The sequence below is a fragment of the Delphinapterus leucas genome, chromosome 4 (genome assembly GCF_059928025.1).
Source record: "Delphinapterus leucas isolate spDelLeu-1000000601 "Yukka" chromosome 4, BTC_Dleu_Yukka2, whole genome shotgun sequence".
Taxonomy (NCBI): Eukaryota; Metazoa; Chordata; class Mammalia; order Artiodactyla; family Monodontidae; genus Delphinapterus; species Delphinapterus leucas.
This window is the reverse complement of record NC_143132.1, coordinates 95,880,782-95,907,478: the sequence shown is the minus strand read 5'-3', so window position 1 is coordinate 95,907,478 and position 26,697 is coordinate 95,880,782. Positions and strand designations below refer to the sequence as shown.

Genomic DNA, 26,697 nt, shown 5'->3' with positions numbered 1-26,697 from the left:
TTGTCCCATTCTGAGGGTTGTCTTTTCATCTCATTTATGGTTTCCTTTGCTGTGCAAAAGCTTTTAAATTTCATTAGGTCCCATTGGTTTATTTTTGATTTTATTCCCATTACTCTAGGAGGTGGGTCAAAAAAGATCTTGCTGCGATTTATGTCAAAGAGTGTTCTGCCTATGTTTTCCTCTAAGAGTTTTATAGTGTCTGGCCTTACATTTAGGTCTTTAATCCATTTTGAGTTTATTTTTGTGAATGGTGTTAGGGAGTGTTCTAATTTCATTCTTTTACATATAGCTGTCCAGTTTTCCCAGCTCCACTTATTGAAGAGGCTGTCTTTGCTCCATTGTATGTTCTAGCCTCCTTTGTCAAAGATAAGGTAACCATATGTGTGTGGGTTTATCTCTGGGCTTTCTAGCTTGTTCCACTGATCTATATTTCTGTTTTGTGCCAGTACCATACTGTCTTGATTACTGTAGCCCTGCAGTAGAGTCTGAAATCAGGGAGCCTGATTCCTCCAGCTCTGTTTTTTTTCTTTTTTTTTCCTCAAGATTGCTTTTGCTATTCGAGGTCTTTTGTGTTTCCATTCAAATTGTAAAATTTTTTGCTCTAGTTCTGTGAAAAATGCCGTTGGTAATTTGATAGCAATTGCATTGAATCTGTAGATTGCTTTGGGTAGTATAGTCACTTTCACAATGTTGATTCTTCCAATCCTAGAACATGGGATACCTTTCCATGTGTTTGTATCGTCTTTGATTTCTTTTGTAAGTGTCTTATAGTTTTCTGCATACAGGTCTTTTGCCTCCTTAGGTAGGTTTATTCCTAGATATTTTATTCTTTTTGTTGCAGTGGTAAATGGGAGTGTTTCTTCGATTTCTCTTTCTGAGTTTTCATTTTTAATGTATAGGAGTGCAAGAGATTTCTGTGTACGAATTTTGTATCCTGCTACTTTACCAAATTCACTGATTAGCTCTCGTAGTTTTCTGGTGGCATCTTTACGGTTATATATGTAGAGTATCATGTCATCTCCAAACAGTGACAGTTTTACTTCTTCTTTTCCAATTTGGATTCATTTTATTTCTTTTTCTTCTCTGATTGCCATGGCTAAAACTTCCAAACTGTGTTGAATAATAGTGGTGAGAGTGGGTACCCTTGTCTTGTTCCTGATCTTAGAGGAAATGCTTTCAGTTTTTTACCATTGAGAATGATGTTGGCTGTGGGTTTGTCATATATGGAGTTTATTATATTGAGGTAGGTTTCCTCTATGCCCTGTTTCTGGAGAGTTTTTATCATAAATGTGTGTTGAAGTTTATCAAAAGCTTGTTCTGCATCTATTGAGATCATCATGTCGTTTTTATTCTTCAGTTTGTTAATGTGGTGTGTCACATTGATTGATTTGCATATATTGAAGAATCCTTGCATTCCTGGGATAAACCCCACTTGATCATGGTGTATGATCCTTTTGATGTGCTGTTGGATTCTGTTTGCTAGTATTTGTTGAGGGTTTTTTCATCTATGTTCATCAGTGATATTGGCCTGTAATTTTCTTTTTTTGGTGACATCCTCATCTGGTTTTGGTATCAGGGTGATGGCGGCCTCGTAGGATGAGTTTGGGAGTGTTTTTCCTCCTGCTATATTTTGGAAGAGTTTGAGAAGGAAAGATGTTAGCTCTTTTCTAAATGTTTGATAGAATTCACCTGTGAAGCCATCTGGCCCTGGGCTTTTATTTGTTGGAAGATATTTATTCACAGTTTCAATTTCAGACTTGTGATTGGTCTGTTCATGTTTTCTATTTCCTCCTGGTTCAGTCTTGGAAGGTTTTAGTTTTCTAAGAATTTGTCCATTTCTTCCAGGTTGTCCATTTTATTGGCATATAGTTGCTTGTAGTAATCTCTCATGACCCTTTGTATTTCTGCGGTGTCAGTTGTTACTTCTCCTTTTTCATTTCTAATTCTGTTGCTTTGAGTCTTCTCCCTTTTTTTCCTGATGAGTCTGGAAAAATGTTTTATCAATTTTGTTTATCTTCTCAAAGAATCAGCTTTTAGTTTTATTGATCTTTGGTATTGTTTCTTTCATTTCGTTTTAATTTATTTCTGATCTGATCTTTATGATTTCTTTCCTTCTGCTGACTTGGGGTTTTTTGTTCTTTCTCGAATTGCTTTCGGTGTCAGGTTAGGTTGTTTATTTGAGTTATTTCTTGAGGTAGGATTGTATTGCTATAAACTTCCCTCTTAGAACTGTTTTTGCTGCATCCCATAGGTTTTGGGTCATCGTGTTTTCATTGTCATTTGTTTCTAGGTATTTTTTGATTTCCTCTGTGATTTCCTCAGTGATCCCTTGGTTGTTTAGTAGCGTATTGTTTAGCCTCCATGTGTTGTAGTTTTTACAGTTTTTTTTCCTGTAATTGATATCTAGTCTCATAGTGTTGTGGTTGGAAAAGATGCTTGATACAATTTCAATTTTCTTAAATTTACAGAGGCTTGATTTGTGACCCAAGGTGTGATCTATCCTGGAGAATGTTCCGTGTGCACTTGAGAAGAAAGTGTATTCTGTTGTTTTTGGATGGAATGTTCTATAAATATCAATTAAGTCCATCTAGTCTAATGTGTCATTTAAAGCTTGTGTTTTCTTATTTATTTTCTGTTTGGATGATCTGTCCATTGGTGTAAGTGGAGTGTTAAAGTCACCTACTATTATTGTGTTACTGTTCATTTCCCTGTTTATGGCTGTCAGCATTTGCCTTATGTATTGAGGTGCTCCTTTGTTGGGTGAACAGATATTTACGATTGTTATATCTTCTTGGATTGATCCCTTGATCATTATATAGTGTCCTTCCTTGTCTCTTATAATAGTCTTTATTTTATTTTATTTATTTTATTTTATTTTATTTTTGTGGTACGTGGGCCTCTCACTGTTGTGGCCTCTCCCGTTGCGGAGCACAGGCTCTGGACGCGCAAGCTCAGCGGACATGGCTCACGGGCCCAGCCACTCCGCGGCATGGGGGGTCCTCCCAGACCGGGGCATGAACCCGTGTCCCCTGCATTGGCAGGCGGACTCTCAACCACTGTGCCACCAGGGAAGCCCTAGTCTTTATTTTAAAGTGTATTTTATCTGATATGCATATTGCTACTCCAGCTTTCTTTTGATTTCCATTTGCATGGAATTTCTTTCTCGATCCCCTCACTTTCAGTCTGTATGTGTCCCTAGGTCTGAAGTGGGTCTCTTGTAGACAACATATATATGGGTCTTGTTTTTGTATCCATTCAGCCAGTCTGTGTCTTTTGGCTGGGGCATTTAATCCATTTTCATTTGAGGAAATTATTGATATGTATGTTTCTGTTACTGTTTCCTTAACTGTTTTGGATTTGTTTTTGTAAGTCTTTTCCTTCTCTTGCGTTTCCTGCCTAGAGAAGTTCCTTTAGCATTTTTTGTAAAGCTGGTGTGGTGGTGCTGAATTCTCTTAACTTTTGCTTGTCTGTAAAACTTTTGATTTCTCCATCAAATCTGAATGAGATCCTTGCTGGGTAGAGTAATCTTGGTTGTAGGTTTTTCCCTTTCATCAGTTTAAATATATCTTGCCACTCCCTTCTGGCCTGTAGAGTTTCTGCTGAAAGATCAGCTGTTAACCTTATGGGAATTCCCTTGTATGTTATTTGTTGTTTTTCCCTTGCTGCTTTTAATATTTTTTCATTGTGTTTAATTTCTATTCGTTTGATTAATATGTGTCTTGGCATGTTTCTCCTGGGGTTTATCCTGTATGGGACCCTCTGCACGTCTTGGACTTGATTGACTATTTCCTTTCCCATGTTGGGGAAGTTTTCAACTATAATCTCTTCAAATGTTTTCTCCGACCCTTTCTTTTTTGTTCTTCTTCTGGGATGCCTATAATTCATTGTTGGTATGCTTAATGTTGTTCCAGAGGTCTCTGAGACTGTCCTCAATTCTTTTCATTCTTTTTTCTGTATTCTTCTCCCTGGAAGTTATTTCCACCTTTCTATCTTCCAGCTCACTTATCCATTCTTCTGCCTCAGTTTTCCGCTATTTTTTATTTAATTAAAAAAATTAAAGTATTTTTAATTTCAGTTATTGTGTTGTTCATTACTGTTTGTTGGCTCTTTAGTCCTTCTAGGTCCTTGTTAAACGTTTCTTGTATTTTCTCTATTCTCTTTCCAAGATTTTTGATCATCTTTACTATCATTACTCTGAATTCTTTTTCAGGTAGTTTGCCTATTTCCTCTTCATTTATTTGGCCTTGTGGGTTTTTATCTTGCTCCTTTGCCTATAAGATATTTCTCTGTCTTCTCATTTTGTCTAATTTACAGTATTTGAGGTCTCCTTTCCCTCGGCTGCAGGGTCGTAGTTCCTCTTGCTTCTGTTCTCTGCCCCTGGTGGTGGGGTTGGTCCAGTGCCTTGTGTAGGCTTCCTGATGGGAGGGACTGGTGCCTGCGTTCTGGTGGGTGGAACTGAGTATTTTCCCTCTGATGAGCAGGGCCATGTCATGTGGTATGTTTTGGGGTGTCTGTGAGCTTACTATCACTTTAAGTAGTCTGTGTGCTGATGAATGGGTTTTTGTTCTTGTCTTGTTTGTTGTTTAGTGTGAGGCGTCCAGCGTTGGTAGCTGCTGGCAGTTGGGTGGAGCTGGGTCTTGGATTCAGATGGAGGCCTCCAAGAGAGCCCTTGGTGATTAATCTTCCCTGGGGCCGGAAATTCTCTAGTGGTCCAGCATCCCGGGCTCAGTGCTCCCACTCCAGAGCCTCAGGCTCGACTTCTGGTTGAGGGACCATGACCCCGCAAGTCGCTCGTCCCAGCAATAAGGGGGATTAAAAAAAAAAAAAAAAACAACTAACAAAACCCCAGACAAATGGTAAAAAGTAAAATCATACAAACAGAAACAAGGAAACATGCACACACACAAAAGAAACAAAACCAGAACAAAATAAATCAAATAGCAAAACAACCAGACAAACAAAAGAACCCAAGAAGAAAATCAAACAATTAAGAAGAAAGCTGACAAAAACCCCGAACCAAAAAACAAAACTAAAGCAGAGTGCCAGCTGGAGAATGAAGCAAAGAAACAAAGCAAACCAACAAAAATGATATTAAAAAAAAGAGAAAAAGAGAAAGGGGAAGGAAGACAGAAGAGCAGAAAAGCAACATAGAAACAAATATTTAAAAAAATAGAAAATATATTAAAGAAAAAAAAGACAAACAAAACCCCAGAGAAGTGGTGAAAACAAAATCAAACAGAAACAGAAACAAGGAAACACACACACACATAAAAGAAACAAAAACAGAGCCAAATAAAACAAAAAGCCAGAGAACAACCAGACAAATAGAATTCAAAAATGAAATCGAACCATTAGGATTAAAAGTAACAAAAACACATAACCTAAAAACAAAACCAAAGCAGTGTGCCAACTGAAGAAGAAAGCAAGGAGACAACAAAGTGATAAAAATGATTAAAAAGATAATAAAATAAAATAAAAAGGGAAAAAACACAGGACAACAGAAAAGCAAAGTATAAATAGAAATGTATAAAAAAATTTTTTAAAAGTTATACAGCAGAGATCCCAAAAGACTAAATAAACAAAACAAGAAAACCCCCCTAAAACAACAAGAAACAAAAAAAGAAAGAAAAAGAAACCAAAAAAAAAGCTAGAACCAACAACAGAATGAATCAAAACATAATAAAGTCAACAGTAATAATTATGTTTCCGTGGGGTGTCTGCTGTAAGTGTCCTTGCACACGCCGTGAGCCACAGCCCCCCTCTGCCTACCCAGGAGGCTCTCCTCTGCCTCTGGGCTGGTCTCTGGACCTGCTGTGAGCACTGTGGGGACCACTCAGGCTCTGATCTGGCCCAGTTCCTGCATGTGTTGCCCCCAAAGTCCACAGCTGCCAGAGCTAGACTGTTGTTTTTTTTTTTTAAATAAATTTATTTATTTTTGGCTGTGTTGGGTCTTCGTTTCTGTGCGAGGGCTTTCTCTAGTTGCAGCGAGCGGGGGCCACTCTTCATTGCGGTGCGCGGGCCTCTCACTGTCGCGGCCTTCTCTTGTTGCGGAGCACAGGCTCCAGACGTGCAGGCTCAGTAGCTGTGGCGCACGGGCTTAGTTGCTCCACGGCATGTGGGATCTTCCCAGACCAGGGCTCGAACCCGTGTCCCCTGCATTGGCAGGCAGATTCTCAACCACTGTGCCACCAGGGAAGCCCTAGACTGTTTTCATTTGTGGGAACACTCAGTGTCTACTCAGATGTTCCATAGACGCAGGGTCTACCTAACTGATTGTGGGGATTTAATCTGCAGCTTGTACAGCTGGTGGAAAGATTTTCCATCTTCCTCCTTAGTCACCCCATCCCTGGGGTTCAGCTTTGGTTTTATCCCCACCTCTGCATGTGGTCCACCCACAGGAGTCTTGTCCTGAGTCTGCCTTGGAGCTCTTGGGTCTGCCCCTGTGAGGACCAGGCGCAGAGGTGGTATGACTGCTTGGACCATGGGAGCCCCAGGGGCGCCAAATGTGCAGGGAAGCCGGCTACCACGGGTGCAAGAGATATGGCCCTAGCGAGGGCCTTTTCTGCCTCCCGGCGTAAGGCATATGAGGGCCAGCCCTGAGGGGGCTTTTTTTATTGTCACTGGCAGGTGCTGGCATGTAGGTAGAGAGAGGCTACAGTAATGGCTTCTCCCCCTGTGTGTGACTGATCAATAGCACCCTGCTTCCATGGCAGTCCAGTCTTCCTCCCTAGGCATTCCCTGCTGCAGATTTCCTCCCTCCCATCCCCTCAGTCCGTCTCCCCACAGCCAACAGCAGTTCTCGCTCTGAGCCTGTTCTCCAGTCCTCACGCACCAGCTCCCAGCCCCTTTGCACACCTGTGAATACACGTCCCAGTCCCGGGCACGTATGGCCACAGTATGGACCGTCTGTGTATTTCTCACTCGGCCCTGTCTGCCACAGACTGGCCACTTCACCGTCTTCCGACAGCCTCTAATGCTTCCCCTCTGTCCCAGTCTATTTCCCCGCCAGAGAGGGGGTTTCCCCCAATTCAGGGCTCTCTCCTCTGCTTCAGCTTCCTCTCCCTGGGGTGCAGGTCCTGTCCTGCTTCCTCTCCTCCTCCTCCTCCCTTCTTTTTTTCCATCCTACCCAGTTATGCAGGGATCTTTATAGTCCTTTCCAGTGTCCAAGGCCTTCTGCTAGTTTTCAGCTGGTGTTCTGTGAGAATCGTTGCATCTACAGATGTATTCCTGATGCATCCGTGGAGAGAGATGAACTCCATATCCACCTACTCTCCACCATCTTGAATCTCCTTGACTCACTTTTAGAATTTAAAAATAATCACCAGATTCATGGGAATGTATATATTTTTCTAGTATTTGTGAAAGTGAATCATAATCATATAATATTTTTAAAAGTTCATTCATATACTCTCTAAAATCAGTCCAAATATTAACAATGGAATAGTCACCACACTGTGGGTTACACTGTACTAGATGTTGGAGGCTTCTTCTAGCTTAAATAGTCCAGGAAAAGATGAATAGATTCATGTGTATTTGTGTTTGTGCCTTCGTTCACTTGACAAATACATGACTCTAATATTTCTACCCACTTCATTCATTTCTACCCATAATAGCATCTTTCCATTGGTTAGCTTCTTGTTCCAGTGGAAAAGTGTTTAAACAGAAAAGAGAGATTGTGAATGAAGCATATAAACGCTTGGAATTTTCATGAGTCGGTGGGGTCCTCTCAAGAGATCCCTTAAAGTCTAACAAGGGATGAGACTTAGGGTAGTGAAAAATGGGTACAAAATGCTTACAGGAAGGCATAGGATGGCCTTCGGATGTGAGGAGTCTTCTGGGAGACGTATGTGCTTTGCTTTGAATCCTGTGTTTCCCCCCACTTCCCTCTACCGAAATCCTATCTTATAGGCCCAGTTCAAATTCTACCTCCTTGAAGTCCTTTCCAGCTATTCTGACTGGAAGTTTCCTTTTTCTCATCTGAAGAGTGCTTTACAATCATCGAGAGGTATTTATTAAGCACGAACTATGTTCCGGCACAGAGGTCACTGGGTTGAACACCCATATCCCTGACCTCAAGGAGTGGATGGGCTACAACTCAATGACTCTCTATGCTGCCTCGCCCAGGCTGGTTGATTCACACATATTTGTCTTGCCTCCCTTAAGGCTGAGTTACTTATTCTTTACTTTCCTATTCCTCAGAGCACCTAAGGACTCTCCTTAGCTAAGTATTTGTTGCCAGAGACCCCAGGGTTACCAAGTTGTATAGGAAATATAAAAATAATAACTAAGGAACTTTAAAATTAGTCTTCACTTAAACATCCCTCTCAAGTTATCATGAGCACCAATCCCCAGCAATTTCATAAACATCAGTGATGGTCATATAGGATAAACATGTAATGTGAATATAATATAAATTGATCCCAAAGGAAAACTAGAAATCTTAGGAATGATACAGGACTTCCTGAAGGCAGTGAAAGTGAGTTTAGAGAGAGCAATAGTAATTCACTCAAAGCTGTGGACGTTGATGACCCAACAGAGTCCTATCAGTTATCAATAGAAGGAGAGAAAAGCAACAAGGATGATGGTATGATGGGTACTTCCCAAGAGAATGATTGGAATATCAAAGGATGAAGAAAGATCTTGGGGAAAAAATGAAAAACTTGAATATTTTGCAAAGTCAACAAAAAGTGAGGGCTGTTAAATGGTGCCATGATACAATTTTGTCAAAAAACTGTGCCTAAAACCCCATACTTAATTCATAGTTTGCTCATTTAAAAAAACATGGCATGATTGATTGCCATTTTAATTTTGTTGAACGTAAGATAAATAAAATTTTTCATAATTTTTAGTTTCTAAGAATTCCAATCAGCCTTTCCCACCCTCGTTTTTATATGTTATTTTTGTCCTTTTTAAAAATGTGGATTCATTTTAAGTGGACTTTCTATGATACTAATTATCCACCAGAAGAACATCCAGTAATAGGATTCAATGAAGTGATGGATTGATCAGTATCATTCTTCAAAACTCACAACCAAGATCATAACAGGCAGAAAGGGCACAACTGGCTTTTTTGACTCTAAAGCAGGAAGTAGGGATCCACAGAACCAGCCAGATTTCTCTTGGAATAGTGATGCCCAGTCCAGCTAGGAGGTAATTTTGAGATAAGCCTGATCAAGGTCTTAGAAGGGAACTCTGAAGGCTTCAAAGGAAGTTGCTTACCCACAAAGCACCAGACTGCAAACCGGATCCATGTGATGGTGGAGAGCTTTAGCATGAGATAGATGTTCACCAACATGGCAAAGGCAGGCACAAAGGGGAGACAGGGAGCCATATAGGGCAGCTTCTTGGGGTTCTCTGGCTGCTGCAGGATCACAAACACCAGGATGCTGATCAGCAGCACCATCAGAATGACCAGAAGGATGGCCCACCAGCTCTGCTTTGAGATGTAGTCAGAACCAAAGATGATGAAGGAGCAGAAGATGAACATGAGGATGAAGAGCAGAAGCACGCAGATGGTCACCGTGTGCCCTGTAGCTGCTGTGGGCCGGTCCATTTTGCCTGGAAGGCCCAGCCGGATCCTCATGGTGTAGTAACGGGGCCCAATCAGCTTCTTTAACTTGATGAGATAAACGTTTTCAGTTTCATCAGCTTCTATGCCTGTGGTCATGTCCACGGTGCCGTAGTTTGGGTGGTTGACATTGTAGGTCGACTTGTCTGATTTCCCTATGAGCATCTCGTTGTCTCCCAAGGATGGTAAGTTCTTAGCCCCACATGTGTTGGTGGCTGGGCCGGAAAACTCTTCCCCTTCACTCACAGGAGAGCCAACTTCCTTCTCACAGTCAGCCAGAATGCCCTCCTTCTTCTTCGTGTGCTCCTGAGACAAAAACTTGACAAACCCGTCAATGTCACTTTCTGGTTGGTATCGAAGGAGCAAGACGCAGACAGAGACCAAGGTGTAGGCGAGGAGGGTGCCGATGGACATCATCTCAATCAGATCTCTCAGGCTGACTAATAGGGAGAGGAGAGCCGCCAGGAACCCCGACACAATGCAGGCCACCACTGGGGTCTCTGTGTAGGAGCTCACGTGAGCCAGGAACCTGAAGGGAGGGGCAAGCAGAGGGTTCACGGTGAGCTACACGTGGGGATTGATTCAACATGGTTTAACACCTCCTGGTCCTGTTTCTCCAGCTTACTTCTGGATTCACTGCTTTAAATACAGCTGCTATTCCCTACCCCAGGACTCGGTTCCCGGAATAGAATTTAAACAGAATTTACTTTAATTCCTTGAGTTTGAGCCAAACTTCTCTATTAAAGTTCCTACTTCATTATGTGATGTGATAGGTTGATTGAATCTAGGGGGTTCTCAGAAATCCAAATTGAAGCATAGGTTTTGCTATGAAGAAGGGATACTTGGCAAAGTCATACATCTGCTTGGGGGTCCTCTACACCTGTGTTACCCAAAGTGTGGTCCATGGATCAACAGCATCAGCATCACCTTGGAACTCGTTAGAAATATGTTAGAAATATGAGACCTACCATGTCAGACTCTCTGGGAGTGGGGCCCAACAAAGTCTACACTTTAGAAAACCTCCAGAGGATTCGGATTTATGCCAAAGCTTGAGAAGCACTTGCTCTACAACAGAAGTACAGAGACTTGGTTGGCAAAGTAGTACAGTCGTTGAGAACATGTGCTCCTGGATGAAACCTAAATCCGGCCACTTACTAACTGGAGAAGATAGAGAAGACCAACAAGGGTGACTGAATGGCACCCTTCTTGAGCAGTTCCTGGAGGCTTAGGTAGGTTCCCGCCCTCCTCCTCTCTCATTCTGGCACTCCCTGCTCCCTCCTCTTCCATTCCTCCCTTATTTCCATGTTTCAGTCCATGAAACAGGACTATAAACTGTGCTCGGAGCCCCAGCATCTTTCCTCCCGGTTTTCGTTGACAGCTGAAAAACGTTTTGGGTGCGTGAAGTTGTCACACCTCCACTATGGTCAGCCTTTTCTTTTTTTTTAACATCTTTTTTTACATCTTTATTGGAGCATAATTGCTTTACAATGGTGTGTTAGTTTCTGCTTTAAAACAAAGTGAATCAGTTATACATATACATATATCCCCATATCAACTCCCTCTTGCGTCTCCCTCCCTCCCACCCTCCCTACCCCACCCCTCTAGGTGGTCACAAAGCACGGAGCTGATCTCCCTGTGCTATGCGGCTGCGGGGAAGGGGAAGGGTAAGCTGGGACGAAGTGAGAGAGCGGCATGGACATATATACACTACCAAATATAAAATAGATAGCTAGTCAGCCTTTTCTTGATCTTTCCAGCTCCCCCAAGGTCACAGCTCGGTGGTGACCTCAGGGGGTATGCGGAGGAAACGGTACAGAATGTGACAGTCGATGGCAGAGATAAAGTCCCTGAGCTGGATCCCTCTGCACTCCTGAGAGCTCCTTGGAGGTTTACTCCTTGTTTTGTGCGCTTGAAGAATGCCTTCCCTGCAAGCTCTTCACACAGTAGACACTAGGAACCAAGAGATGGGGCCACATCCCCTTTGTACCATGGGCAGATAGGCTACTTCATAGCCAGCTTAGGGGGCTGGAAGTGTCAGTGTACTGGTGTGGTTAAAAGTCTGGTTGTCAGGATCAGACAGTCCTGGGTTCAAATCCTGACCCCGCCACCCAGCAGCTGGGGGATGTGGGGCAAGTTTTTTTTTTTAACCTCTCTGAGTGTATTCATCTACTATACTCTTCTGTAAAGTAGAGTTATTGTGCTGACTAAATGGGATACCATATACCTGGGCTACACAAATGTTCAATAAATGGTAGCGATTGTTGCTACTATTATTAGGCTCTGTTCAGAGGGTCTTATCCTCTCTTTGATTGTAACTGTGACCTTTATCAGCTTCAGAGAGGGCAGTCATCAGGCCTCAATGTGAGGGCAAGCCTCAGATGCCCCTGGGATGGGTTCTTCCTTCTGGAGGCCACCCAGTGTAGCATTTTGGCACTCATCATCTTTATACAATGTCAAATAAGAGGGGAGAGGGCCATTGGGGGGACATATTAGTTTGTTGCTAGATTGAGGGACCCAGAGTCAAACGGAGGGGCTGTTTTAGGACCTAATTTCACTCAAACCCTTTGCCAAGATATATGACAAGTTCCATTGTCTGTGTGACAGGCACTCACATCAAAATTACAGTCAGGCTGACAGTGGGGTGACAGTCTCCCTGGGCAGGCATGGAAGAATAGAATAAATGCCACCGAGCATAGTCCTTACCTGAAAAGGAGCCCATCGCCAGCCATGGCATAAATGATCCTCGGCATTGGGAAGAGGGAGCCCAGCAAGCTGACTGTCAGTCCTGCAACCGACCCGATGGCCACTATGAATTTTGCAGCATAGAACCCACGAGCCACAAACATCTCCATGAGCGGGGATTCCGTGTCAATTGTGTAATATGGCACCATCAGAGTTAAGATCATGCTCACCTGTTAAAACAAGAGGAAACATGGCTGGAGGTAGAGGGGTCTGTCTGAAGCATGGATGGAGGTCCCATAGGAGAGGAAAGAGGCTTGGTCCTGCATGGGAGCTGGGATCTGCCACTTCTTGGCACGTGCCTTTACTGTAGACCAGTTATTTGGCCTTTGGAACGCTTGGTCTCAGTATTTTCTCCCCACATGTGAATTTAGTGGACTAGACCAAATCATTTGTAATATCTCTCTGTGACCCTTTTGTATCTGAGGGATAAGTCTGCAGGTATTTCAGCTCCATGAGAGCAGAGCTACACTGATAGTTCAATGAAGGGCAGATATTATCCGATGGAAGGAGCTGCAGCCTAAGGCACTAGAGCCAGGGCCTGGCAGTGACCATGAGCACCCTGCCCACATGGACAAGAGTCTCATTTCTTTTATACTTTCAGGGTCCTACAGGATCTTAACTGTACTAGATCTTACCCTAAAGACCAGAGATCAAAACTCTAAAGATAAATACGTAGGAGATCCACAACCGATTAACTGACGGGACTCATGTTTCCATTTCCTCTCTGTAGCTCAGTCCCAGGAACCAGGCAGGCCAAGAAATAAATTATGGCATCAGGATGGAATCCAGTACTACTGTGGGCTATAAGACCACTATGGCTTTGCTTAACCAGGACCTATTTCTCCTCACATGTCATAGATCTGCTGTAACATCCCTCCCGTCATAATTGGCCCCAGGTGATGGAGCCGCCAGTCATAAGACCAGGTGCCCCCTGGCCTGTGAAGGCCAATCCTGGCATCAGTGAGGGAGTCCAGAGCCTGAAAAGGAGAGAGTGGTTCATTTCTAGATCACCTCTTTGCCTATTTCTCAGGAGCCAAGATCCTCCAGTGAAGCCATGCGCCACTAGGGAGGACAGCAGGATGAATGACCACAGCCCAGCAATTTGACTTTTTCCTGGTGGTAGAATGGGTGCCTGCTGACCAACACAAGACCAAACAACCCCTGAGGCATGGTTAGGGCCCACGCATTGTAAAAGGGAATCTTTCCCAGCAACATTGGGATAGACCTGAGAAGAGAGGGATAGATTCTTACAGCAACTCTCAGAGTGTCTCCTGCCCACATTAGATTAGGATAGGCAAAGGTTGGTAGATGCGTAGACATATTCTGTAGTCTGTAAAGCACTATACTAAGGAAGGAGCTGTGATTATTAACTTTACTGCGTGTGCTACAGTGGTTGACTACTGGAAGAGGGGAGGTACGAGGGAGGGGGAATGCAGAGCAGAGTGTCTCTGCTGCTACCCCTGCCTGCTTCCCCCACCCCCAGCTGTTCCTGAACATTCTGTCTGCAGGGCTAATCAGGGTTGGATAAGATGAAGCCAGTTGCGTGTGTGTGCATGGTGGGGGGAGGGGGTTGATAACTGACCTATCCATAAAGATTTGGGGGGGCGAACCACATCCAGTGCTGCTCTCATGTTTTCCTTTGGCTTCCAGGACAGTCCTGTTTTGCAGCGTGCCTTAATGATCCCTTGGCCTGGTTTCTTCAGGTTGTTGCTAAAGGTGTTTTTCCGGGTTTTTTGGTAGGGGTTGTGAAGAGGTTCTTGTCGCATGCCGTGGCAGCAGGAGCGGCAGGGCTGACAGCGTGTGCACCCCGGCTGCTGGCTCTTTCTATGATAATTGTGGTGGCTGAAGTGAGTTGGACCCCCAGGACTTGGGGGGATTTGTGTAACGACACATCTGTCGGCTTACCAGCTGGTCCTCTCCACTGCCAGGGGCTGAGGGGGATGTTGCATGTGGCTGAACTATTTCTGTGATAGAAATTCTGGGATGGGAGCTGAGAGATGACACATCAGAAGTGTGAGGAGTGTCTGAGGGGCGTGATCCTCAGGAGACAGCCTGAAGGCTTCATTCTAAGGACTTCCCTTGGCAGGGAAACCTGAAGGGGCGAACTTGAGCCAGTGTAAAAAGAGGGAGCAACTGGCAGAAAGAAATGACATCTCCTCCCACTCTGCACCCCCCAACCCACCAGATTTAAGGGAGAAGCATTTCTAGAGGATGATGAATTCTCTTTCCCCACCCTGGGAGAGCCTTGTCTCTTTGCTGCCGGGAAGCTCCCAGAAGACAGAAGGGCATTGAGGAGGGAGCGCAGAGGCCCACAGTGCCTCTGCTTGCACACCCACCCGTTACTGCCAGCCTGTGATCTGAGCTCCTTGGACGGCAGCCCACTCCCTGCACACTATCCCGTGGGCAGCAGCGGACACCAAGAGCCTGTGCATAGGACGGAGCAGGGATGGGGGCCATGGCTGAAGTGAGGACCTGGGGCTTCTCCCGTCTCCAGTTTGGAGCCCTGATTTTCTCCTTGTCATTGGTGGGTGGGATGAGCTTGAGCCAGTGTAAAAAGAGGGAGCAACACGAAACGTATGTGTACAAACACCGAGAAGGCACAAGTAAAGGATTACTTCCTGACAGAAGGAAACCCAGTCCCAGAGCCACATTTTAAGGTCAAATATGAAAAGGCCATGAGGAGGGTCACATAAGCATTTGGTACTTACGGATACATATGCTGTCAGGCAGATGACCAGGGAGGCAGTGATAGCATAAGGGATGGATGTGTTGGGATTCTTGGCTTCCTCTCCAGTGGTGGCGATGATGTCAAAGCCAATGAATGCATAGAAACATGTGGCTGCTCCTTGCAGCACCTATAGGGATGAAGACATTTATCAGACTCAGAGTGTCAGGGCAGCACCGGGGCCTGACGTGGTCCCCAGAATTGCCTGGTGCCCGGCAAACAGTACTGAGTGGTAGAAGGAGTAACATGGTAGAACTTGTGCTCAACGCTTGAGTTCTGATCTCTACTTTCTAGCTGTGTGACACTGGGAAATTCCCCCATGTGTAAAATGAAGATAAGAAGGATTATATCCAAATAAAAACGAGGTCATTCAACACCTTCAAATAATTTTTGGAAGTCAGTGGGGTTACAAATAAATCAGTAAGTTGGCTATCCCTATGTCTTGGGGAACTCATTAACTTCTTTGTGCTCTGTTTTCATTCAGTGGCTCTCAGTCACAACCAGGGTCCGTATGACTGCCCTTAGGAGATGTTTGGAAATGTAGGGAGGTACTTGTGACCGACACAGAGACATGGGGTGGGCGCTTCTGGCATTTGGTGTAGGGGGCTCAGATGCTTTTGCACAAATTGTCCTGCCCAGATTACCATTAGTGACCCTGGTAGATCCTTTCCAGGGCATCTTCCAGATGCGAAACGATATAAAAGATTTTCAGATCTTCAAATCGTGTAGTGTCTTTCATGGGAAGACAGGTAGAGACAATTTGATTTTACTGTTCCTTTTGGGGGCTTGAGTGGCCTTGTTGGGCTACAAGGCAGGGGCAGGAGGAGGAGTGAGGCAGTGTGAAGCTGAGGAGGTGGTACCCAGTGACATCTGCTGGATGCCTGTCTGACAGGAGCCTGTGTGATCCCAAGGGTGACTGTGACTTGATGAGTCAAGCAGTGAAAATCTTCCATTGAGGAGTGTGTGACTTTCTTCCAAAGAACCTATCGAAGTTTAAATTATGTTTTCCCACCTTAGCATTCTCATTATCAGCTGAAAGTAAGAAATGTGCCTCTTTGAATGCTTGAGGGTGTCCCATTTGGGGAAGATGAAAGAGATTTTTCTGGGCTTTTGTGTATGGGGTGAGGGCATTTGGCAACCTGCAAGCTCTAGCCAGGGGGCCAGGAGTGAGGCTCATTGTGGACTGACCATTTTTTCCTTTTCTCCATATTCAGTTTATAAATGATGAAATTCTAAACATGTGCCAAGCAGACACCTGTCCCTAAATTTTCACTCTTACCTTTCCTACTGACTTCTCAATAGGTAAAAGACAAAATACTGAGAACTGGAACCCACAAGGAACATCACAAAATAGAAGACTGTCTCAAACTTTCAAAAGCAACCTTTGCTCATCCGTAAAATGAGTTGGTCTCTTCTACAGTCTCTCCTGTCAGGACTTTAATGCTTCAGTTATCTAACTGGAAGTTCTTATTCTGGGGTCCATGCGATTCGCATGGGGGAGGGTCTGAGAATTTTTCAGAGAAAAAAATACATCTTTCTTTTCACTACCCTTCAACTGAATGTTATCATTTCTTTCAATTATGAGTGTAGGTGACTAACAGTACCTGTGACTTTGTCACCAATAGCAATCAGCTATTTTCCCATCGTATTAGTTGTTGCAGAGATCTTGAAATACCACTTGTGCTCATTGTGACTTCCAATTTATGTCAGTTAATAGACATAGATATTAATATTTAAAGCACTGATAACAAAGCACATTGTTATATCACAATTTAAAAATATTTTTATAACTATATTTCAATATACAATTGACCCTTGAACAACATGGGGGTTAGGGGTGCCAACCACAGCACAGCTGAAAATTTGAGTATAACTTATACTGGCCCTATGTATCTGTGGTTCCCCCATGTACTCGGTTCCTTCATATCTGTGGTTCTGTATCTGCAGATTCAACCAACCACTGACCAGTGTAGTACTGTAGTATGTACTTTTGAAAAAAAATCCACCTAAGTGGAACCGCTTGGTTCAAACTCGTGTTGTTCATAGGTTAACTGTAATTGATTTCTTTCGAACTCCTGTGTAATTAGGTTATTCATTTATAAACACAATTTATACATAATATAAACATAATTCAAAAGGGGTCCATCGGCTTCACCAGACTGCCAAGGAGTCCACTGCACACAAAAAAATCTAAGAACTCCTGATCTATTCTAATAGAAAGAACTTCTCAAACAAGCAGTTGTCACCAGAGGGGTACTTTCTGGGAGAGGAGATAACTCCCAATTTCACACCAGCGAAGTCCTCCATTTGAGGACGTGGAAAGTGTCTTTGGCATCCAGACAAGAAGGTCAAACAGATCTCACCTCGTCGTACATGGAGGTTCACAGGTTTGGAAACGTGCTTGTTTTCATTTGTCTAAAAAATGTCTCTGGTGTTCAGGGATGAATGATTATTGGGACTGTAGGCTCGCTAAGCTGCTCCAATCAAGGAAAGCCTTGCTTTAAGACAGCTTCCAGAAAACAGTCCTGTCTTCTCTTCCTTTAACATCTTTCTTCCCGTACACACACACACACACACACACACACACACACACGCGCGCACATACACACACACACACACACACACCCCTCTTGTAAATCATACAGTGACCTTCTCTGACAATCAGTCTAAAGATGCATTGCTCCCGATTAGGATGTCCCACAGCTACAGTGCCATGCCCACTTGGTGTGATCAGTGCTGGATGGAAAGGTCATAGATACTGCAAGAGCTCCTTGCTGAGGATAGGTGGGTAGGAAGGTCCTAAATAAGAACTATAGGGCCAATCTACCCTGGAAAAAGGTGAGAGGTCTGTAAACCATGCCATATGAAGATTAACTGAGGACCAGGGGATGTCTAACTGAAAAAGAAGACTCAGTGGAAGATACCTCCAGACAGAATTGGAGGGACACATTCCAATTTTGAAGGCTTCAGAGGGAATCACAGAGCCATGCAAATGGGTGGCATAGGACTTGGTTAGGAGTGCAGATTCTGCACACCTAGGTTGGTTCTGCCAGGTACTAACTTGGTGACCTAGAACAAGTTCCTAACCCCTTGGGGTCTCATTTTCTTTATCACTTAAATGGAAATAAAAATTGTGTTTAGCTCGTTGGATTGTTCCAGGGATTAAATGAGATAATGCAGTCAACCACAGTCATAGAATACAATAGGTACTTAATAAATATTCCTCTTATCAGTAGTATTTTTATTACTTTTATAAGTTTTTCTAGAACAGATGAAACCAAGGGCACAAATTCCTCCTCCTCTTCCTCGTCCTCCTTATTTTTCTTTTAGAACTTGACACATTTTATTAACTGCTCCCAAGAACCAGGAACTGTGCTTGGTGATGTGGATGCAGTTATGTGCAAAAAGCACTCTGAGCTTGACTTCCTGGGGCTTGGAGTCTAGAGGACACTGCATGACCCGAAATGCTACCTTGACTGTGGTAACAAACTGAACAAGATTAATAAATATCTATATTATTTGTAAAACACGGATGCTGCTATTTCCCAGATGAATGAAAGAATGGATGGCAGTTACTGATAATGATTAGGTACCAGAAAATTAACTATGATCAAGTTGGGAAGAGAGAATAAGTTTGCAAAGAGAATATCTATTAGCCTGAACTTGCATGTGTAGAACTAGAAAGAAATTATGGTTGAAGAAAGACTAAACAGATCAAAGGTAGGACATCTGGAGGTTCTACTGCGATAGGCAGGACACGGAATTTAACTCAGATGGTTCAAATGAATGATTTCAGTGAAGGCACTCTAGGGGTCAGGGCTGGGAAGAAGTGAGGAAGAAATACCCTGGCCTTGTTCTCTTCTCACCTTCTGATCTGATGATATCTCCCATTGGCTAAAACCAACAGGAAGCAACCAGCAGGGGGTCTTCTGGAGCACAGAACAGAGCATGAGGGGTAGAGAATGGATCTGGGGACTGTGGGCAAATAGGGAAAAATCAGCGCACCTGCCAAGATCAAACAGACTCTGGCCTAACAAGATATAGATTAAATAAACAGATTATGTAAGAAAAGATAATACAATTAGCAAATAGGGTCACCTTTTTACCTGAGTTAGTTTGAATAAGTTTTTCTTCCTTGTAAGCAAATAATTTCTGGTAAATACAAAAGAACCACAAAATGAAACTGTGTATGGGTGTGTCTCTACCCAAATACCCACTAAAACTGCTTTCCACTTCACTCTGCCCAGATCTCAGATCCGGCCTCTGGTATTTACGATTAGGATACACTTCCATGCATGAAAGAATGTGTGTGGTACCTAGGGGTGAGCATCTGTGAATTAAATTGGTGGGTGAATGTGTGTGTGTGTGTGTGTGTGTGTGTTTCTGGGTTCATCTGTACTTTATCCTAACTTTCCTTTAATGTTTTATATAAATAAAAAAAAACAGTATTGATTTTTATTTGATGACATTAATGGAAATTGTCTTCCAAAGTCCACCTGGTGTAGCTGCTCAGCCAGGTGATCCAGATGGCTCCTTCCCTCTACAGAGGTTTGTGGGGAAACAGCACGTCCCTCGGTTGCTGGCGGGCCGCTGCTTAATTAGTTGACAAAAGAATGTCATTGCTGGCCTGCTACTCAGCGTCTGGGATCCCTAAACGCTGGTCCTCGTGCCTTGCTGATATTTGAGAGGCATTAGGATGCGGCAGCTCTCTGTATTCTGCCTTGGCGTGTCTGCCAGATGTGCCTAGGAGATAATTAGGCACATTTTTATAATTCACTCTCAAGGTCACAAGACAAAACTCCAACTTTAACAGCATTTCCTTCCACCCTCATGCTCCAGGTCTATTAGCAGCCTGTCCACAGCGACAGTGGAATGTGCTAATACGTTCCAACAAGTGGATTCAAATGTGGAGACATGGGAAACAGGTTTTCCTTTGTTTGGAGGCTGTCAGCATTCCCCACAAATACTTGCTCTGAACCATTTTCCTGGGAGCTATTTGTGCTGGTAGAGTGTCTTATTTGGTTAAAGAGAAACCATAAGATAGCATCGAGAACAAATAACATATAGCGAATACACATCCAACAATGTTCAAGAGCTGAGGAATTGCAGATGGAAGCAGGGGTTCAGCTGAGGGCCAGCAGTTACTTGATATAGGGAAAAAAAATGTTTGTTGTTCTTAAGCTCTTCAAGACCAAAGAAGCATTTGACCCAGAACCTGTAAGTGAGTAAACCATTCCTTATGCTATTTTCTTTGGAAGGAAGTGGTTGGAGCAGGGAAAGAGTAGGCTTCTGAGGGGTCCATGGCCAGAGGATGGATTGCTTTTTAACTCTTTCAGAGTCCTTGAAAATTGTGTTTCAAGTCGTGTAATGGTATCCTTATAAACCACTCTGTCCACAGTGGTTTCCTCCATCCTGTCCTACCTAAAAGGATTGAAGAAGAAAGTGGACTGGAACTCTGCACTAGTTCCCTTGTCGGGGTGGGTCAGAATTTCCTTAAGGAGTGAAGAAGTTCATGAAGCTGCCAAGTAGGCAACTCGATTTTGTTGACAATTGTCAGATGACAGAGTAGGGAGTGTGTTTATTCACTTGGTGGATGACATGCTCGTGAGAAGGTGTCAGATCTTAAAAAATAGCCTCCATATTCAAACTGGCCTTGCTGGACTGGAAAAGCAACCTGAAACCAAAGTCAAGAAAGAACAGGTCTAGGCAGTCGGCTGTGGAGGAAATGTACAACGCAGAAATCCAAGGCCAGGCAGACAGCGGAGAGGATGTGTCAGCATCATCTTCACACTGGGCTGTCCTTTGTGCTCAGATGATGTTTTTAGGCACAGCCACTAGGACATATATTTGCATTTCTTGCAGGGAATATGGATTTGCAGTGAAAAATCCAAAATCCCAGCCAAGCTTTTTTGGTGACCAATGACAAGCCTACTCCAGGTAGCACGTTTGGGTTGGAGTGAGGTCAGTGGCCAAAGGTGCCAAAAAAGACAGTTGGTTCGATGCGTGCAAACCTGGGTGTAATGGAGTAAATAAGGGCTTTGGCTCATCTAGGACTGGGGTTGAATTTCAACTCTATAACAGTCTAGATCTGTGATCTTAACTTTTCTAAACTTCAGTTATTTTGATGTAAACGTGGAGATCATTGTACTTATCTTGCAAGGCTGTGGTGAAGATTAAATGAAAAGTGTATATGAAAGAGTATGTCATAAGGAAAAAATTGTTAGGGATGGCATCCTTCCTTTCTTTTTTATGCCTGATTTCCAACTTTCTTTTCTTGCTGTAGAAGCTAGTGAGACCTGGGATTGGGTAAATGGGAAGCCCCTAAGCCTAGCTTGATTAGCTCCTTCCGTGATGAGGCAGCTCCTGACTGAGGAAGGATGTGGAACCCCTGAGCAGGGAGAGGAGATCCTCCTAAAGAGAATAAAGACCCCAGAACAAAGCACAAAAGGAAGAGCTAAAAGACTGGTTCATCTTCTTCAGCATGGGCAAAGGGTATTTACACAGAGGATATTGACTATTTCCAGTCTTCACATGGGGCCTAGACTACAGTGTGTGCCATTTAGATAAGTTCTTAGGGAGATTTTGAAAATTAAACATGATCTGAGTAATTAAGAAGAGTTTTCAAATTGCTTTGATATGATATAGTCTTAGTAAAAATGCACATTTGGCCTGGGCCGGCTTAACTATACCCCCATCTTAATGCTCCTTCTAGCTCCAAGACCCCAAGACTTTTTGAAGGCTTAAAGGAAATGAAAATGTGACATGTCAGATTAATTACATTCTTACTTTTTTTTTAAAGAAGGCTCAGAAGGGAGGGGTCATCGTACATAAGGCACTCAGTGTAGTGGAAGGGACTTTGGAGCCACACACCTGGGTGGGAATTTCAGTCCTGGCACCGACTAGCTAAATGACTTTAGGCAAGTTACCCAGCTTCTCTGAGCCTTGAATTCTCTATTTGTAAGTTGGGGATAGCAGCACCTGCTTTAAAGTTTTGTTTTAAGAGTGAGATAATATTCATAGAGCAGAATGCTGGGCACCCAGCAGGTAGTGGGTAAATTCTAACTCCTTCCTCCTGTCATGATCACTGTTGCTAAGCACACAATGTGCACATAAAAACATCTAAGATTTTATTCTTTTTTTTGCAAACATTTGGTTGTCATTAGTTTTACCGCTTGATACATGAGAAAACCTGAAAGCACAGAAGTTAACTGTTGGCCAAAGTCTCGTAGTAGGTCCATGACCCAGTAATTTCTTACATTGTTAAGAAAATGGTGAGAACATTTTCATGTGCTATGATGAAAATGCAGTTGAGTTCTGGGAAAACATTCTTTCTTTTTCATTATTACAATTTGTTGTTTTCTTATTTGATAGGAAGGGAACGATTTGTATCATAAGAAAATATAGACTTGGGAATCCAGAATGGGGTTAACAGTGTTTCTTTGTCTCTTCTTCTGGTTTTAACCAGTTTTAGGATTTATTCATTTCAAGAGGGAGGGATGAACTCTGCAGAATTCTTACTGATAAGCAGAAGACTAGAAATCTTGGCTTAAATTGCTTCCTTGCTTGTTTCTCTGCATTGAACAGCGTGGCATGGTTTAGAATACACAGAAGTTATTTTGAGTGTTCTCCAAGAGCTATTTCTGGTCCCTGGACCTCTTGGAGGAAAACCAGTGTAAGCAAAATCTACAAAAGCAAAATTGGTGGAATCCTGGACTTGCTTCTGTCACTGATTCTGGGTGGGTGTGCCTCTCCCAGCCTCAGTTTATTTACCTGTTAAGTGAGGGGATGGGACCAGGTGACCTCTGTGATCCCTTCTAACTCAAAATTCTCTGATTTATATTCTATTTGAAAAAAAGAAGAATGAGCTGGTGAATTTTACCAATAAATCCATAAAGTAAGCATTTTTAGTCGTGCTAGAGAAAGAATCCAGGTGCGACTTAGAACTAGTACTTCTCAGTATAAAGAATTTGCCACTCGGACCTTCCCATCTTTCTTTAGCATAAACCACACCATCAGGTCACAGGGATGAGATCTGAAAATGTCCTTTTGGTCCAGCGCACTCTCTTGCCAACCCACAGACCACACCAGGTGGGCTTCTCTGCTCTCAGACCTCAGCAGAACTCTCCACCTTAGGTCAAATGTTGGGATTAGATTTGAAAACTGTTCTTTTCTTTTTCCATACCCAGGCAACACTCATGCTTTCCTCACCTGCCCGCTCTCCCAGCCTCCTTTACTGCCTTGTGTATTTACGGACTGTCTGAATAGACTGTAGAGAGATTCTGTAGGACTGAGCTGTTCATGTACAGGCTGTGGAGTCAGACAGTCCTGGCTTTGGGTCCTGACTTGAGCACTTACACTGTGTGCTTAATAGCAAGTCATTTGACCTCTCTGAGTGTGAGTTTTTTTCATCTGTAAGACGAGAATGTAAATATTCTCCTTGCAAGGTTATTAGGAAGGTTAAATGAGATATTATATGCAGAACACTTAGCGTAATATTAGGTATATTGCAAGTGACCAAAACTTCAAGTCTATTATTGTTTTCCACATAAAATAGGATCTCAAATGTTTGTGAAACAAATAAATAAAAAAAAACCTCTTCTTCATAGCATTCCAATTAAATTCAGATAAAAGGTGATGAAAAGATTGCCATGAAGGTTATGAGACAAGCAGCATTTTCTTGAAAGTATGTCTCAGACTGTCACAGGGTGGAAGGCAGAGCGTGCAACAGGTACACTGGGATTTAGGAATGAACTCACCCCTGACCAGCCGTGGGGCAAGAACTGGCCCTCAGACCAGTATTTCCCATTGATGAAGAAGCAGCCTGCAATCATGATGAACACCCACACTGCCAGGTTCAGCACATTGAGTACGTTGTTGAAGCCCACAGAATTCTTCACCCCCAGTGCGACAATGATGGTGACGATGACTGCGATCACCAAAGCCAGAAGGTCCGGGTATGATTGTTTTCCTTTCCCTAGAGTGGAAAGACATGAGCTAATATTGTCCAGGGAGAAAAAATCCCAGGCCTACCCCGGTGCATCTGCACTCAGCTCAGAGAAAGGTGGTTAGTTTGTTACGGAGGGAGAAGGAACTGTGTGTGTGTGTTCGCCTCCACTGTGGTCCACAGGTGTCTATTTGCAAATGGGAAGGTTTCGGTATATAGGTGAGGCGGCCTAATATCCTGGACCAAAAATTGGGACACATGATATGACAATTACAGCAATGCCTATGGAACCATCGCATGAAACATCCAAAGTCAGGACTGTCCCAGGACATTCAGATGTATATATGGATCTGACATGTTATTTGAACTGTTTTATCTTCATTGTTGTTTAGTTTATAGTCCATAAATTTCTCTGTTAGCAAATTTAGAAATACGTGTCTTTGAAAATTATTGGAAGAAGGGTGTTCTTTCCATTTGAGTGAATGTGGTTGTGGAGAAGATGGCCGGGGAACATGCCCTGCCTTTTTTGGTCATGTCTGTTGGCCAGTGGACTCCTGCCCTCTATAGAATGGAGACGGCACTGCCTCAGCAGTCACGCTCCTGGATTTCAGCTGAACTCTTGCCTGTAACCAGCTGTGTGGCCTTGGGCAAGTGCCTCCTTTCTCCGGACCTCATCTGTAAAGTGAAAGGGCGGGCTACCTGATTTTGGAGGACACTTTCAGACCTAAGATTCTATGAAATCATTATACTGAGAAAATGTGGTCTTCATATTTTTTATCTTCTCATGGTATCTAGGTGCTCAGCATTTTGGTCAGTTCTTCTGAGATAGGGGCACCAAAGTCAAATGACTTGCATGCAGCCACTGAATTAGTCCCTGGAAGTTCTGGGGCAAGACCCCAAAGCCTCCTCAACTACTGTTTAGCTTCCCTTGAATGTAAAGGGATAGTCAGACATCAGGATGGAAAGTGGGTGGTAAGTGAGGCTCAGAGCCTGAAGTGTCAAGGTATTTGTTACATGAGCTTCTGATTATTTAGTATTCACTCATTTCGGTTACTCATCCATTCTGTTTCTTTTAGAAATACATTTTCTTATTTAAAAATTAATGCCTGCTTATTTATGAAAAATTTAAAAAATGTTCTAAGGAAACCACTGGAGAAGTTCCTTATAGTTCCTTTTCCTGTATTAGTTTTATATAGTTATTAACATGATGCACGTCCAGTTTGTATCCTTTGTCATACAGCATCGCATCAAAAACATATTCCATGCTATTACAGCAGTCTTCCTGGTCTTCCTTTTAATTGCTAGCTCTGTAATATGCTGCCCTAGTTTATGTAATCACTGTAGAATATTTAAGCTGTTTCTAATGTTTTGTTATTATAAATAAGGCTGTGATGAACATCTTTTCATAAAAAGCTTTTATGGAAACTAGAATAATTTCCTTAGGATAGATTCAGAGGGGAATTACTTGGCAAAAGAAGATGTATTAAGGCCCTGGATACATTTTGCCAAATTGCATCCTGAAAGAGGAACCCATTTATTTGGCTCAGCAAGTTTGCATGTTGGGGTTAGAGTCTGTGGCAGTCTCACCCAGGCCGTTGAGGGTCCCCACGCTGTCCGCCATCCGGCGGCTGACTGTGTGGTTGGCCAGTGAGTCAAACATGCTGCTCAGAGCGCTGGCGCCAGCCGCGGTGCCAATCAGGTACTCCAGGATCAGGTTCCAGCCAATGAAAAACGCCACAAACTCCCCGACGGTGACATAGCTGTAGGTGTAGGCCGACCCGGTGGTCTTGGGGACGCGGACTCCAAACTCTGCATAGCAGACACCTGCATGGGACACATGGGACACACACATGGATGATGGATTTCAGGAGATGAGCTAAACTTCTGGTGGTTAACCATATTGGGTAGAAAATACTGGAAATCTCTGGGATCTTAGAACAAATAGGCAAAGTTTTATATAAATGAATCAATTCAAAGTTCTAATGTGTTCCAGCTTCACTTCTGGAAAACTTTTTAACCTGAATGAATGCCAGAACTAATTCTAAGGAACTATTAGAAGCTGATCTTTTTCATTAGGAAAACTCCCGGTTATTGTATGTGTCTCTGTCATTGTTCCTTAGGTGTCAAGATATCCCGAGTGAACATGGATCTAACTCATTATGACCCCACAATTGATGGCACCAGGGTTAGATTATGCTAGCATTCTTCTCTTTCATTTTTACCTGTTAAAAAAGATGTTCCTCATTTGAGAGTGATGCCTCAAGCAACCCTCGAAAATCCTGTACTATATTGGCGGGTGGGTGGGTAATAACAATGCAAATATAAATAAATGACTAGTTATTAACTAGGAAATTCAGCACATACAAAAGATAATTTAATGAACACTTTTAGAGTGCCTACTGTGTGCTTGGGAAGGTGCCAAGTGCTGGGACTAGAAAAAGACAAGTAAGGCAGGGCCCTGCCTTCAAGGGGAGCTATCCCAGGAAATCAGCTTACATCGTAGGCTGTATAAGCTCAATAATCCAGAGACGTATAGGAACAAGGGGAGCAGAGATACGGCACGTGCCTCAGCTGGTTTTGAGGTATACGGAGGAATTAATTGCACTCAGAAGGTAGAACATGAGGCAAAGACATGGTGGGGAGAGACAGTCGTATGAAGCTTTGGGTGGAGTGGGATGTGCCTGGGGAGGCTGGAGAGGCAAGCAGAAGTCATGTGTT

At 43.2% G+C, this 26,697-nt stretch overlaps 1 protein-coding gene across 1 annotated transcript in view; it reads right to left on the bottom strand.

The window, feature by feature from the left end:
• The window catches only part of SLC7A14 (solute carrier family 7 member 14), a 70,541-nt gene that overhangs the window by 14,172 nt on the left and 29,672 nt on the right, over positions 1-26,697 (bottom strand). Inside the window, exons 2-6 of the mRNA XM_022572440.3 lie at positions 25,567-25,803; positions 23,792-24,009; positions 15,019-15,165; positions 12,272-12,480; positions 9,220-10,097 (exon numbers count right to left, since the gene is read on the bottom strand). Of these exons, the coding sequence (XP_022428148.1) occupies positions 9,220-10,097; positions 12,272-12,480; positions 15,019-15,165; positions 23,792-24,009; positions 25,567-25,803 (1,689 nt within the window). The remainder of the gene's footprint in view (positions 1-9,219; positions 10,098-12,271; positions 12,481-15,018; positions 15,166-23,791; positions 24,010-25,566; positions 25,804-26,697) is intronic.